This window comes from Hemicordylus capensis, chromosome 16 (assembly GCF_027244095.1).
Source record: "Hemicordylus capensis ecotype Gifberg chromosome 16, rHemCap1.1.pri, whole genome shotgun sequence".
Lineage (NCBI taxonomy): Eukaryota > Metazoa > Chordata > Lepidosauria > Squamata > Cordylidae > Hemicordylus > Hemicordylus capensis.
The window spans coordinates 6,996,326-7,012,384 of NC_069672.1; the positions used below are offsets into that span (position 1 = coordinate 6,996,326).

At 51.7% G+C, this 16,059-nt stretch overlaps 1 protein-coding gene across 1 annotated transcript in view; it reads right to left on the minus strand.

Moving 5' to 3' along the window:
* Window positions 1–2,630: 2,630 nt before the first annotated feature.
* The window catches only part of WNT4 (Wnt family member 4), a 44,641-nt gene continuing 31,212 nt past the window's right edge, over window positions 2,631–16,059 (minus strand). Inside the window, exons 2-5 of the mRNA XM_053281506.1 lie at window positions 15,409–15,644; window positions 8,191–8,322; window positions 5,218–5,360; window positions 2,631–3,269 (exon numbers count right to left, since the gene is read on the minus strand). Of these exons, the coding sequence (XP_053137481.1) occupies window positions 2,802–3,269; window positions 5,218–5,360; window positions 8,191–8,322; window positions 15,409–15,644 (979 nt within the window). The 3' untranslated portion in view covers window positions 2,631–2,801. The remainder of the gene's footprint in view (window positions 3,270–5,217; window positions 5,361–8,190; window positions 8,323–15,408; window positions 15,645–16,059) is intronic.

Here is a 16,059-nt window from a genome sequence, read left to right on the forward strand (position 1 = left end):
TAGTCAAAAAGCAGCCGGGGGGCCAAAGTTGAGCAGGCCTGCCTCAAGGGGAGGCTGGCAGTTTGGAACCAGGGACCCCAAGATCTCTCTTTCCCTCCCAGTTCCTTCGTGTAGGAGCCCACACTGCAAGCATTTCTGCAGCTCTGCCTTGCCTCTTCCGGTGGATCATCAGCCTGAAAAGAGAGTTTTAAGCAGCACCGATGCAAGCGATGCGTGTCCCTTATCCGATTGCCAGGGGCCCAGAGCACCTTCCTGACGAGGCACGGCTACAACACCTGGGGCTTTTCAGCTTAGAAAGAAAGAGGACTGCAGGGAGACCTGATAGAGATCGACAAAATCATGCATGGTGGGGGAGAGAGAGAAAGAGACAGACATTGTCCTCCTCCTCTCGCCGTAAAACCAGAGGTCTTCCCGTGAAACGGATTGCCAGGAAGTTCAGGACTGAGAAAAGGGAGCACTTTTTCACACAGCACACAATAATCCCACGGAACGCTCTGCCACAGGATGTGGTGACAGCCAACAGCCTGGAAGGCTTTAAGAGGCTAAGACAACTTCACAAAGGACATGTCTGTGAATGGCGACTAGTCTGGTGGCTGTGGGCCACCTCTAGCCTCAGAGGCAGGATGCCTCTCCATCCCAGTTGCAGGGGAGCACTAGCAGGAGAGAGGGCATGCACATACCTCTTGCCTGTGGGCTTCTCGGAGGCATCTGGTGGGCCACGGTGCGGAAGAGGATGCTGGGCTAGATGGGCCTTCTTGGGCCTGATCCAGCATGGCTGTTCTGTTCTTGCAGAGCAAGCCCGTAAGAAAAACACCAGTGTAGGTAAGGCCTTCTACACCAAGCCTGCTCAGGAGTATCATGCAGCCCCAGAGGCAAGTGCCATCAACTGGACTAGCAGCTTGAGGACAACTCAAAATAATTCCCCGTGCCTCACTGGGCATCTGTGCTGCAGGTTGCTGAGTCCTGCTCTAAGAAATCCCTGCTCGGATTTCCCAATTAGAGACGCCAGCACGGGCAACCCGCCCGGCCGTGAGGCTGATGCCAGTTCCGTGTCAGGCCTAGTTGCACAGGAGGCAACTATGGTTTCTCAGCATCCCTGAGCATGTACAGAGTGCCTTCCCCTCCACTAGTCACTCCTTTATGCCTCTCACACAGCCCCACTGTTAATGACAAGCTCTCTAATCCAGGGTTTCTTAACCTTGGGCCCCCAGATGTTGTTGGATTACAGCTCCCATCATCCCCAGACATGGCCTTTGTGGCTGAGGATGATGGGAGTTGCAGTCCAACAACATCTGGGGGCCCCAAGGTTAAGAAACCCTGCTCTGATCCAAGCCTAGTGGAGTCCTAGCTCCGTTTAAGCCCTAGAAGGCTTAAAGAGGCTGCAGACTGTGGCCATTGCAGGCAGCAGCGGCGTGGAGATGGATCTGGCCCACCAGGCACAATCCATTGGGACGTTCTCTTGCACAAGCCCCCTTGAAGTGAACAGAGGCTGTGCAGGAGATCATGCATTTCACGGAGACTCGCCACAGGACTTTTCACACAACCTCATGGACAGAGAGCTCTGATCCTAGTAGCAACAGACAAGCAGAACCTCCGTTTGGGTCAGCAAACACGTGAGCACAGCCGGTGAGGCGTTCACTGCTGAAACCAGGAGCTGGAAGCCTAGAGAGTCCTCCAAAGGCCTTGAAGGCCTTCCCAGCATGCTCTGCACTGCCAGTAGACTGGGAAGCCTCATGACATCGGGAGCAGCCGCCCTCGGATTGGCCACGAGGGGGCAGGAGGCATGCCAAAGCTCCCGCAAATACAGGGTCATAGAGAGTGCTTGGCAGAGTGGCATAACCATCGACAGCAGCCTCTGTAGCCATGACTCTCAATTGCTTCCAGGCCTGCTGGGTCCCAGTGGCTGAGGATAAGAGGGAAGTGGTTCCAGATGAACGGAAAAATCAAAAGAGGGGAATCTCCCTCTCCTCCTACCTTGGTTAAGAGCGGGGTACAAATGTTGGACTACCCTGCTTTGAGCAACCGGGGTTAGAGGGAATTGGGGGGATTCACACGATCATGCAAATCAGGGTACAAGGCTCCTACCCTGATGGTTATGTGAACGGGCCCCATATCTGTTGTATGGAGTGAGATGGAGCTGACGTTTTGATGATCTCCCCCAAATCCCCTGGTCTTCTGGTGACTGTAAACCAAACCTCCCAAGTGGCTCTATGATGCAAACAAAAAACACCCTTTCCAGCCCTGTCCCCCACCCATTTCAGGTTTGACCAGGGCTGCTCAGCTTTAGCCCTCCTGCAGATGTTGGCCTACAGCTAACATAATCCATGGCTATTGGCCACTGTGGCTGGGAATTATGGGAGTTGTAGTCCAAAAACATCTGGGGGGGGGGCTAAGTTGAGCAGGCCTGGGTTTGACCCTCTTTTCAATCATCTATGGAGGCAAACCTCATTTACTGCCAGGCACGACCTTCCCCATTCATTGCAGGGGGAGCCCACACAGGTCTCAGATCCAGTGGAATCTCTGCAGCAGGATCGGCACACCGCCCCCCCCCCCCCACGGAGCAAACTGTACCCCAGTCCGGACGAAAGGGCTCTGGGTTCAGCAATAAATAAAACAGACCCACAAAAATGCAATCGCTATTGGAACTTTTAAATATCTCCCCCTTAAAAAAAGAAAGAAGAAAATCCATTTCCTCTGCAGCGTCTCCCCGCTGGGTAACCCCAGGTCCTTTCCACGCGGTCTCTGGGCCCGCCTCCGTCAGCGCCGCCGGGGTGGCCGAAACGGAGGCTGCGTTCCCCAGGTCACCGGCAGGTGTGCATCTCCACCACTCGGTGGCACTGTTTACACTTGACGAAGCAGCACCAGTGGAATTTGCAACTGCACCGCTCGACCACCTCCACCTCTTCGGTGTGGAAGCCCCGGCCGCAACACATGAGCTCGCAGCCGTCGATGGCCTTGGATGTCTTGTTGCAGTGCCTCCCGCCGGTGCCCAGCACGCCGTTCTTCAAGTCGTGGTCGCAGAAGTCCGGGCTGGAGTCCAGGTAGACCAGGTCCTCGTCCGTGTGGGGCTTGAACTGGGAGTTCTTGGGGACGAGGACCTTGGTGGAGCCGACTTTGCGCTGCTCCACCTCGGTGGCCCCGTCGAACTTCTCCTTCAGCATGTTGCCCACTTTGCGGAACGGCGGCATGGCCTTCCAGCAGGTCTTCACCTCGCACGACCCCGACACCCCGTGGCACTTGCACTCCACGCGCATGTTGTTCAGGATGGCCTGGAAGAGAGAAGGCGGAGCGCAGGGGCGTAACTATCAGAGGGCAAGGGGAGACAATTGTCCGGGGGCCCACTGCCTGGGGGGGGCAGAAGCAAGTCACACGACTGACTCCCCCAGCCACACACCCGTACGGGCTTCCTTCCGTTGTATTCATCCTCCAAAACTGATGTGAGTGTGAAGAGCTGGGGCTACCAGAACAGCATGGCTTTCTCTAGTATCATTAAACGACTTGCATCATCCACAATTTACAAAACCTTAAAAAAATAATTTAGGATGATGGCTGAGCTTCAATGAGGGGGGCACATTCTAAAATCTTGTCTCTGGGCCCTCTCCAACCTTGCTACGCCCCTGGCGGATTGGACACAGGGACACAGGAAGGTGCCATACCAAGCAAGACCCTCGGTCCATTGCCTGTCCAGACTGGCAGCGTCCCAGCCCTACCTGGAAACGTCAGGGATTGACCCTGGAAACTTCTGCATGCCAAGCAGATGCTCTACCGCTAGGCTATGGCTCCTCCCCACAAACACATGCATCTGCTTTATGCGGAATCAGACCCTTAGCTCATCCAGCTCAAGACTGTCTACTCTGACTGGCAGCGGCTCACCAAGATCTCAGGTTTCAGGCAGGACATTCTCTCAGCCCTACCTGGAGATGCTGCCAGGGGTTGAACCTGGGACCTTCTGCATGCAAAGCCGGGGCTCTACCACTGAGCCATGGAGGCTCCTAATGAACATTTGAAGCTGACATACAGTCAGACCCTTGGCTCCTCTAGCTAATTATTATCTTCTCTGACTGGCAGCTGCTCTCCAAGGTTTCAGGTAGGTGACTTTCCCAGCTCTACCTGGAGATGCTTCCAGGGGTGGAACCTGGAACCTTCTGCAGGCAAGCATCGGAATATAGGAAGTCGCCATATACTGAGTCAGACCCTTGGTCCACCTAGCTCAGTCCTGTCTGCCCAGGCTGGCAGCGGCTTCTCCAAGCTTGCAGGCAGGAGTGTCTCTCAGCCTTATCTGGAGATGCTGCCAGGCAGGGGTGTATCTAGGGTAGGGCAGGCAGGGCACATGCCCCGGGCGCCACTTGAAGGGGGCACATTTTTTAAAATGAAAAAGAATTTTTTTAATGGCTACCGAAAACAAAATGGCCATCATGCAAGCTCAAATGGCCTCTGCAAGGCCGTAGTATCTGGGAAAAGTCAAATTCTCCATTTATTTTTTAAAACTTATGTAATAGTGATGCTACAATACATAGTAGAGAATTAGACAGGCACTTCTGTTTAGTTTTCCAAGTACACCTCCACATAGTATTTGGGTGTTTCATGAGCCCCAGCATACTGAAATTTGTAGTTTTCGAGCATTTTTTGGTCGGGCTACGTCCACTGCTAAATAGTTTTTGAAATATTTAAAGATTAATGAGCTTGACTTGTATTTTTGAGCTGATATTATGGTAAAGTTATCTGAAAGATGGGTGTCAGATGTTTGGACAGGGGGCACAATTTCAGTGCTTGCCCTAGGTACAATTTTCCCTAGATACGCCTCTGAGGGAGGGAACCTTGTACCGTCTGCATACAAACATGGGTATGCTCTTACCAGATCGGCCCGATAGTGATCTAGATGGATCAAGGACCGTACCTGGCTCTCCGCTGATCAGGACCGTACCTGGCTCTCCTACCCTGGCTGGGGGCTCCTTTGACCCCAATTTTGACTGTGGGAATGAGCCAAATGCCATATCAGAGAGCTGGACATTTCAGGAGTCGGGCAAAGACCTGTGCTGGGAATTCAAACTCCATCCCCTACCAAACGCTCCTCCAGCTTTTGAGATTTCACCAGATGCAGCCTGCATATTTTCAAGCTCTGCGGAAGACTTAAGGACTAAAAACTTGCTCTTTTTTTAAAAGGCAGCACACACAAGCTGTGAATGTGGCTATCCCACTGACATGGGTTGCCCCTACCTTTCTTCCAGCTTCATTGTTATGAAGGTTCATGAGTGCCCGGCTGGAGGAGGCTCCTTTGCTCCTCTCCCGCACATCGACGAAAGACTGCGAGAAGGCCACACCGTAGGCAATGTTGTCAGAACAGCCGGACCACTGGAAGCCTACAACAGCACAAAGAACAGAAATGGAGGGAGGGAAAGTGAGCTAGTTCAGTGCTACAGCTCGTCAGAGAACCATGCAGGCTCTTTGCTCTTACGTGAATATCCCGCTCTTCCTCCAAGGAGCCCAAAGCAGTTTACAGGGTTATGCTTACCCTCACAACAACCCTGTAAGGTAGGCTAGGCTGAGAGATAAGCGACTAGCCCAGAATCACCTGGAGAGTTTCGTGACTGGCTAAATGGGGATTTGAACTCAGGTCTTCCCGGTCCTAGTGGACACTCTAATGACTATACCATGCTGGCCCTCCTCTTTTTCTTCTGGGCTCCTTAGAGGGAGAGTGGGATATACATGTAAGAATAAAATGCACAAACTCACTAGGAACATAGGAAGCCTTCTATATACTCAGTCAGACCTTAGGTCCATCTAGCTCAGTATTGTCTACACAGACTGGCAGCGGCTTCTCTGAGGTTGCAGGCAGGAGTCTCTCTCAGCCCTATCTTGGAGATACTGCCAGAGAGGGAACTTGGAACCTAGATGCTCTTCCCAGAGCGGCCCCATCCCCAAAGGGGAATATCTTACAGTGCTCACACTTCTAGTCTCCCTTTCACATGCAAACCAGGGCAGATCCTGCTTAGCTAAGGGGACAAGTCATGCTCGCTAGCACAAGACCAGCTCTACCTGGAGGTGCTGCCAGAAGCTAGAACCCTCTGCATGCAAAACAGGAGCTCAGCTATGAATGTTGCTAATGAACATATGAAACTGTCTTATGGCACTTCGACGTTCTAGTGCAGTATTGTCTACCCTGACTGGTAGTGGCTCTCCAAAGCTATAGGCAGGAGTCTTTCTCAGACTGATGCTGGGATCACAGAAGCAGGTAGAAGCTCTTCCACTGAGCTACTGTCCCGTCCCCAAGGCAGGCATAGGCAACATGTGGCTCTCCAGATGTTGCTGAACTACAACTCCCATCATCCCCAGCTACAGTTTATTTTGGCTGGGGATGATGGGAGTTGTAGTTCAACAACATCAGGAGTACCACCGGTTGGGAACCCCTGCCCAAAGGGACTGTCTTAGAGTGCTTACATGTAGTCACCCATCCAAATGCAAACCAAGGTGAACCTTGCTTAGTACAGGGGGCAATTTATGGTCACTACCCTCAGACCAACTAACCAGGAACCTCTGGGCTCCTTGGAGAAAGAGCAGGATATTATGGTTGGGGCGGGTGGGGGTTAGTAAAAAATGAAAAAAAGTAGCTAAACAGAACGGGGTGTACAGTCTCCTGGTTATTGCTCTCAGCATGTCGCCCAAAATTTGGTCCATTTTGGCCTCTCAAATTCAGAAGAGCATCCATCTAGTCCCGGCAAGATACTAGGATACCAGGCCCCGACATCTAGTCCTGAGAGGATACCGAAAACTAAGATTCTAGGGCCCAAGATCTAGCCCTGACAAGATACTGGATACTAAGCCCCGATATGATACTGGATATTAGGCCCCAACATCTAGGCCAGATGGGATACTGGATATTAGGCCGCGACATCTAGGCTCCAACATCTAGATGGGATACTGGATACTAGGCCCTGACATCTAGACTGGACAGGATACCAGGCCCCGACAACTATCCCCCAACATCTAGGTCCAATGGGATACTGGATATTAAGCCCCGACAGTATACTAGGCCCCAACATTTAGGCCTGATGGGATACTGGAAGGATATTAGGCCGCGACAGTATACTAGGCTCCAACATCTAGACCCGACGGGATACTAGGCCCCGACATCTAGGCCTGATGGGATACTGGATATTAGGCTCTGACAGTATACTAGGCCCCGACATCTATCCCCCAACATCTAGGTCCGACGGGATACTGGATATTAAACCCTGACTAGGCCTCAACCTCTAGGACCAACAGGATATTGGGCTCCAGCATCTAGGCCCAACGGGATAGTAGGCCCCGACAGGATACTAGGCTCCAACATCTAGGCCGAGCCGGACACTGGAAGCTAGGCGGCCTCAACATCTAGGCCCGATGGGATACTGGATATTAGGCCCTGACAGTATACTAGGCCCCAACATCTAGGCTGAACAGGACACTGGATACTAGGCCCCGACATCTAGGCCCCAACATCTAGGTCCGAAGGGATACTGGATATTAGACCCTGACTAGGCCGCAACATCTAGGACCTTCATATTGGGCTCCAGCATCTAGGCCCAACGGGATAGTAGGCCCCGACAGGATACTAGGCTCCAACATCTAGGCCGAGCCGGACACTGGAAGCTAGGCAGCCTCAACATCTAGGCCCGATGGGATACTGGATATTAGGCCCCGACAGTATACTAGGCCCCAACATCTAGGCTGAACAGGACACTGGATACTAGGCCCCGACATCTAGGCCCCAACATCTAGGCCCGATGGGATACTGGATACTAGGCCTCGACATCTAGGCCCCAACATCTAGGCCCGATGGCATACTGGATACTAGGCCTCGACATCTAGGCCCGATGGGATACTGGATATTAGGCCCCAACATCTAGGCCCCAACATCTAGGTCCGATGGGATACTGGATATTAGACCCTGACTAGGCCGCAACATCTAGGACCTTCATATTGGGCTCCAGCATCTAGGCCCGACGGGATACTGGATATTAGGCCCCGACAGAATACTAGGCCCCGACATCTATCCTCCAACATCTAGGTCCAATGGGATACTGGATATTAAACCCTGACTAGGCCCCAACCTCTAGGACCAACAGGATATTGGGGTCCAGCATCTAGGCCCGACGGGATACTGGATCTCGGTCCAACAGTAACCCAACCACTTTCCATAGATGGACTTACCCTGGGGACTGACGCCGTGCACTGTCCGATCGCAGCCGCATTTGTCGAGTTCTCCGCTGCTGCAGGCCCGGGTCACGGCAAAGGCAACCCCGGCCGAGGAAATGGCATACACAAAGGCTGCCTCTCGGGTCCCTGGCAAGGGAAGCGGAGTAGAACAGGCGTGAGTGGTGAGCGTGGTCAGCCATGAAGCTCCATGGCGCGCCCCAAGGAATTTCCCCAACTCACCCGGGCAGCTCCTGACCGAACATGCTTGCTTGGGCCCTTTGAGCTTGACTGGAAGTATGGGATGGACGGATAAAGGTAAACGATCAGTTCTTTGTGTTGGATTTAGTTGTTTTGAGCTCAGACTAGAACGAGGGGGGGAGGCATAACTCAGTGGCTGCGTACTTGAGTTGCACATGTGGTGCAGTGGTTAGAGTGCTGGACGAGGACCGGGAAGACCTGAGTTCAAATCCTCATTCAGCCATGAAACTCACTGGATGATTCCGGGCCGATTGCCTATCTCTCAGCTTAACCGACCTTTTACAGGGTTGTTGTGAGAACAAACATAACCATGTACACTGCTCTGGGTTCCTTGGAGGAAAAGCGGGATATAAATGTAATAAATAAATAAATAAATAAATGTCCATGTATAAACATCTCCTGTTAAAAGGGATCTCTGAAAACAGAGGTCTTGTTGTAAACCGCCCAGAGCCTTTGGATGGGGTGGTTTATAAATGTAACAAACAAACAAACAAACAAACACAAACAAACAGGGCCAATTATAGGAGAGAGAGAGAGAGAGAGAGAGAGAGAGAGAGAGATTGATTGATTGATTCACATCTGTTATCTATGTCATAACAGACACAACCCCCCTGCAAGGTCATTTATTTGTTTGTTTGTTTAGAATATTTATAACCCGTCCCTTCAGTACGCGACTGCTCAGGACGGCGTCCAACATTAATCAGACAGATACTATGTAGGATTAAAAAAAAACAAAAACCATTAAGGTCAAACAGTTGTAAAAGACCAGGCTAAAGCCACAGTTAAAATAAGTTTTTAAACTGATGTTAAAAGGTATCAGTAAAAAAAAAGATAAACACTGAGACCCAGGCTATACACAATGCAGAACCAAGAGTTCAATGGACTGCACCCTGGTGGCGCAGTGGTAAAACTGCCGCCCTGTAACCAGAAGGTTACAAGTTCGATCCTGACCAGGGGCTCAAGGTTGACTCAGCCTTCCATCCTTCCGAGGTCGGTAAAATGAGTACCCAGAATGTTGGGGGCAATATGCTAAAAATCATTGTAAACCGCTTAGAGAGCTCCGGCTATAGAGCGGTATATAAATGTAAGTGCTATTGCTAAGTGCTAGTGCTATTCTGGTTCTGTGCCCCCACCGCTTGCGTTCAGACATTGTCTCTCTGCAGTCAGTGAGGCAGAAGAACAGCCCACACAATCAATCGGGACGGAGTGAATCTCCCTCAACTCTGGCTCCATGGGTGCCAGCGTCCATATGTAACACTGACACCGCAGAAATGAAGTTTGCAGTGGCAAAACGGCACTCTGACCAAAGGTCCAGACTGGGGTTTGCCGAGGGAAACCGCAGGTCTCCCCACCCCCAAACTCCATTTCACCTAATTTGTATGTTCTGGTTTGGGAACCGGCGATGAAAGGACCTCCGGTTTCCCGTTACGTATGAACTGGGCCCATGAATCCTACCAGAGAAAAGCAGAGGATAGGCTATTAAAAAGACTCTAAAAAGATACGTCTTAAGTCGCTTCTTAACTGAATGGCCATTACGGGAACTCCTGATAAGCCAGGCCAGGCCCACAGATTTTGTCCATTGGTAAAATCTCGGGGGATTAATGCCCATCATGATTTTTGAACAGGAAGAACATCTTGCCGATTGCTAAGAGCTTTCCTGGGCAAGCATACAGAAGTCAGGACCAACCCTTCCTTTTACTCCTTTCCTTTGGGGAATGTTGACTGTGTCTGTCAAATGCAAAATGGCCTTTTCACTGACAATCACTCCTCCTCCTCTGATTCTGACCGGGCCATCCATGTATTGGAAGCATTATCCAAGGAAATCTAATCTTACATGTGGTAGGGGGACCTGTGGGAAATTAAGTCTGGCTGGCACAAGTTATCCAAATTCTATATGTTAATTGAGTTTTGGTTCCAGAGGAAATTAAATTTCATTACCTACCCTGATCATAGGAATCAGGCCACCAGCTTTGGTTCAGAAAACCACATGCTTGGTGCAGCAAAACAGAATGGCGGGGAGTATCCTGGAGGAAGGAGGGATATGGAAATCCCTGTGCCTGGAACCCTTTTTGTGCATGGAGGCTCTAATCCTTTTCAGGTTTATGTTGAATGTGTGTACAGGGAAGCGACCACAGCTGAGTCCTTTTAAAGCTGGTGGGCATCACCACGTCCTCTGGCAGAGAAGTTTGCAGATGTAACGGTTGCCAGGAGATTTAAAGGCAAAGTGTGCCGTCGAGTCGGTGTCGACTCCTGGCGGCCACAGAGCCCTGTGGTTGTCTTTGGTAGAATACAGGAGGGGTTGACCATTGCCATCTCCTGCGCAGTGTGAGATGATGCCTTTCAGCACCTTCCAATATCGCTGCTGCTCGATATAGGTGTTTCCCATAGTCTGGGAAACGTACCAGTGGGGATTTGAACCGGCAACTTCTGGCTTGCTAGTCAAGTCATTTCCCACTGCGCCATTAGGTGGTTTGCTAGGAGATTTAGGACTGATAAAAGGAAGTACTTTCCCCACCCACTGAGTGCATCATTCATCTCTGGAACTCTCTGCCACGGGATGCAGGGATGGCCACCAGTTTGGGTGGCTTTAAAAGGGGTTTAGACAAATCCATGGAAGACAGGCCTACTGTCTTGATGGCTATAGGCTACCTCCAGGCTCAGGTAGGATGCCCATGAATACCAGCTGCAGGGGAGCAACAGCAGGAGAGAGGGCATGCCTTCATCCCTTGGTTGCGTGGCTTCCCAGAGACATCTGGTGGGAAACAGGATGCTGGACTAGATGGGCCTTGGGCCTGATCCAGCAGGGCTGTTCTTATGTTCTTGTAAACATAAACTGTAAACAAACTGTGTGCAGCATACGCACAGGAAAATAAGACCATAGGAACAGCCCTGCTGGATCAGGCCCAAGGCCCACCCAGTCCAGCATCCTGTTTTACACAGTGGTCCACCAGATGCCTCTGGGAAGCCCACAGGCAAGAGCTGCGGGCATGCCTTCACTCCCCTGCAACTGGGATTTAGAGGCATCTTGCCTCTGCGGCTGGAGGTGGCCTCTAGCCACCAGACTAGTAGCCATTGATAGACCTCTCCTCCGTGAATTTATCTAAACCCCTCTTAAAGCCATCCAGGCTGTTGTCTGTCACTACATCTTGTACACACCTTTATGTTCAATGCACTTACAGCTGTAAACTTCTGTACTCTGTATCTCAGAGTATCTGAAAACACAGATATCTCTGTATTTGCACTCCGCATTTCAGGGAGCCTGTACCCAGGTCCACTTTTCAAACTGAATGAAGCCATATATGTTGCACATAACATGCAGGGAGCCACCACCTTCTTGTTTCCAGGTGTAATGTTCAATGTCCAGATCAGACTGGATGCCAACCAGCCCAAATCCAGCAATTTGCAAGCATTTAACATGTTACGTTGAGTGCATGCGTAATACCAGAGGAACACAGGATGCTGCCTTCTACTGAGTCAGACCATGGGTTCATCTAGCTCAGGATTGTCTAGATTGACTGGCAGCGGCTTCTCCGGGGTGTTTCCCAGCCCTGATCTGGAGATCTGGAACCTGGGACCTTCTGCATGCCAACCAGATGCTCTACCACTGAGCTACAGCCCCATCCCCTACCTAGGGAGAATATCTTACAGAGCTCACACACAGTCTCCCATGCAAATGCAAATCAGAGCAGGCCCTGCTTAGCAAAACAGATAATTCATGCTCGCATAGGGCAGGGCAGCAGAGGAGGGTGGAAATGAAAGCGGTACACTCAGATCATCAGTCCATCTTGCTCACTATTGCCGACACAGACTGTCAGCGGCTTCCCCGAGGTTGCAGGCAGGAGTTTCTCCCAGCCCCAGGTAGCGATGCCAGGGAGGGAACTTGTAACCTTCTGCTTGCAAACCTGCAGGTGCTCTTCCCCTAAGCTATGGCCCCTTCCCCTAAGGGGTCTTACAGAGCTGACACGTGGTCTCCCATCCAAATGCAAACCAGGGTGGCCACTGCTTAGCAAAGGGGGCAATTCATGCTCGCCACCGCAAGACCTCCTCCTCATACGCTGACTCTCCCTGATCCGGCAGCTGACATTTAAAAAAAAAATTATTGCATTACGCATATGCTTAATGCTGATGTGTTCTTTCCCCTCTAAACCAGGGATTCTCAACGTTGGGCCCCCCAGATGTTATTGGACTTCAACTCCCATAATCCCCAGGCCCAGTGGCCTTTGGCTGGGGATTATGGGAGCTGAAGTCCAATAACATCTGGGGACCCCACGGTGAGAATCTCTGCTCTAAACTAAATAGCAGCCCGAGCGAGACCCAGAGCTCGGATCAGGGACCTTTCCCACGGCTGCTCTTTGCCCAGGAAAACAAGCACACACACATCACACTCACACACACACACATCACACTCACACACACACACACACACGCCGCTGCAGCCCAAGAGAGCAGAAACCCAGAGTGCCGCCCTGGCTGAGTTTTGCTTAACTGCCTGCCGGCCAGCCAGCCTGTCTTCCCTGCCCATAGAGGTGTCTGTGTCCGTTCCCTCGCTGTCCTCGTGTGACGAAAGAGGAATACGGGGTTTCGTGGTTATCAATTAAAGCCTCGCAATGCGCCGGCTCCGGCCAAGGGCGGTTAGAGTGGAACAGGCCCTCCTGTCTCGGAAGATCCTGGCATCGGCCTTCCGCTCCCTTCCCACAGCACCCAGCTGCCAGCCGGGAGGGACACAGGCTGCCCTTGACCGCCCCCCCCCCCCCACCCCCCAACGAGCCTCCGCCGTCGCTCAGCAGTCTGTTCCGGGAGCACAAACAAGGGAGACAGCCAAACGCCCCGGCCTGCGGTCAGAACGGCGCAGGCACCAGTGACCCGGGGCGGGGGAAAGAAGCAACGGACCGACCTCTGAGTTAATCAAGGTCAATAGCAGGCTAACGCCGGCTGGTTTGTTCTGCGGCTGCCCAGCAGAGAGACGAGCAGCACTTTCTGGTATTTCTGGTATTTCCAGGCCGAAAAGCTTCATAAGCACAAACCTTCACCCCCCTGAAGACAAGGAGGAGAAAGTTAAATAAGAAGCGGTAGTGGCGGAAGTGGTGGGGGAGGAGGCAGAAGAGGCCGAGGTCCGATACCCTGGTATCGGACCTCGATACATGAGGTATCGGACCTCGATACGAGATGACAAAGCCAGGCCTAGTTTCATCACACCAACCCATGGAGGGGTCCTTCCTAGGAACATAGGAAGCTGCCATATACTGAGTCGGACCATTGGTCCATCTAGCTCAGTTTTGTCTTCACAGACTGGCAGAGGCTTCTCCAAGGTCGCAGGTGGGATTCTCTCTCAGCCCTAACTTGGAGATGCTGCCAGGGAGGGAACCCGGGACCTTTTGCTCTTCCCAGAGCGGCTCCATCCCCTGAGGGGAATATCTTACAGCACTCACATGTGTTGTCTCCCATTCAAATGCAAACCAGGGAAGACCCTGCTTAGCAAAGGGGACAATTCATGCCACAAGACCAGCTCGCCTTCCCTACAGCATGGATTCACCTCTTGCCAAACTGCTCTTTTGCAGAGCGCACGCACACACACACGCATGCTTATTGTAAACGGCCCAGAGACGTGAGTTTTGGGTGGTCTCAAAATATGTTAAATATAAATAAATAAATACACTCTATTATCACGGGCTGAAAAACGCCACGTGTCCATGCTTGCAGACCAAGACTGTGGGTCACATCCTGTGTGATGCGATGCACATGGCAGAGCGCTGTGTCGGGGAGGAGAGCTGGTCTTGTGGCAGCAAGCGTGAAGGGCCCTCTTTGCTCAGCAGGGTCCACCTTGGTTTGCATCTGGATGGGAGACTACACTGAGCGCTGGAAGATAGTCCCCTTAAGGCAGGGGTTCCCAACCTGTGGTGCTCCAGATGTTGCTGAACTACAATATCCATACTCTCCAGCCACAATAAATCCACTTTTTGGTGGTTTTAGGCATGTTGAGCTGCTCTGGAAACAAAGTCTTGTGATGAGCAGCTGAAGAAGAAGGCAGTTGTTGGCTAGACATTAGGAAGGATTTATAGGCTGTGAGGCACTGGGACGGTCTGCCTCATGCAAGGGTAGAGTCTCCTTCTCTCAAGGTTTTCAGAGGATGGGCTAGTTAGGGAGGCAGTAGCAAATTCCTGCACTGAGCAGGGGGGTGGACTAGATGACCTCCAAGGACCCTTCAGACTTCACTATGCTATGCTTCGGATTCCTGACTCTAAGAGCTGACTGACAGTCTGCATTGCACTGTGGTAGCCTTTCCTTTTCTAGAGGTTCTCCAGCAGAGCCTGGAGGGCCACCTGTCAGGGATGCCGTCGCAGCATCCTGCACTGAGCAGAGGGTTGGACTAGATGACCTCCTGGGTACCTCCCAACTCTGAAATCCTAGGATTCCAAAGTCCAGATTCACAGCATTATTGGGAAGGGTTTATGGAGACTGGCCATATTGAAACCCAGTTCCTGGCTGAAAGATTCACCATCGGAACATAGGGAGCTGCCATATACTGAGTCAGACCATTGGTCTATCTAGCTCAGTGTTGTCTACCCAGACTGGCAGCGGCTTCTCCGAGGTTGCAGGCAGGAATCTCTCTCAGCCCTATCTTGGAGATGCTGTCAGGGAGGGAACTTGAAACCTTCTGCTCTTCCTTAGGGGAATATCTTCCAGTACTCACACATCAAGTCTCCCATTCATATGCAACCAGGGTGGACCCTGCTTAGCTAAGGGGGCAAGTCATGCTTGCTACCACAAGACCAGCTCTCCTCTCCACAGGGCACACTTAGAACATAAGTACAGCCCTGCTGGATAAGGCCCAAACCCATCTTGGGCCTGATCCAGTAGGGCTGTTCTTATGTCCCTGCTTCCCCAAAATTCTGCTCCACCGTAGACCAGACTGAGAGGTCTGGATCTCCACATCGCCCGGTTCCTCCATGGCCTCCTGCTAAACCAGGCCCTCACCTTGCGTCACCACCTTGCCAAAGACAGGGAGGCTGTCCAGTGTCGAGCAGTTCCACCGGCGGTTTCTGAACTGGAATTGGCACTCCTCGATAGCCAGCTGGGCCCCCCGGCGCACTGAGTCCATGACCTCCAGGTTCCTTTTGCACATCTGCACTTGGCGCTGGATCAGGCCTTTCAGCTTCTCACAGGTCTCCTCCTCAGAGATGCTCCCCACCGACGACAGCTTTGCCAAATATCTGTGGGGACAATGCCAACAACATCCGTGAAGAGGGGGCACAGCCTCAAAGACCGCCCAGAGATGCAAGTTTTGGGCGGTGTAGAAATGTAATAAATAAATAAATCTGCAGCTCTGGCCTTTGGTTTCAGGTCCTGCCTCTTCACCAGGCAGAACTAGGCCATCGCCTAGGGTTCCAGTTCTTGGAGGGCGCCTAAACAGTGCCAGAGCCTATCACTGCCAGTTACTTAATATATTCACTTTATTATTTATATTTCTATCCTGCCCTTTGTCCAAAGACTCCAGGAAGGTCAACAAAAAGACAAACACTAATCAGAATTCAACAAGATGCAAAGCTAAGACTAAAACACAGCTACGTTAAAAAGAGAGCCAAGGGCCACTCATTGATCAAATGCCTCTTTAAAAAGGGCAGTCTT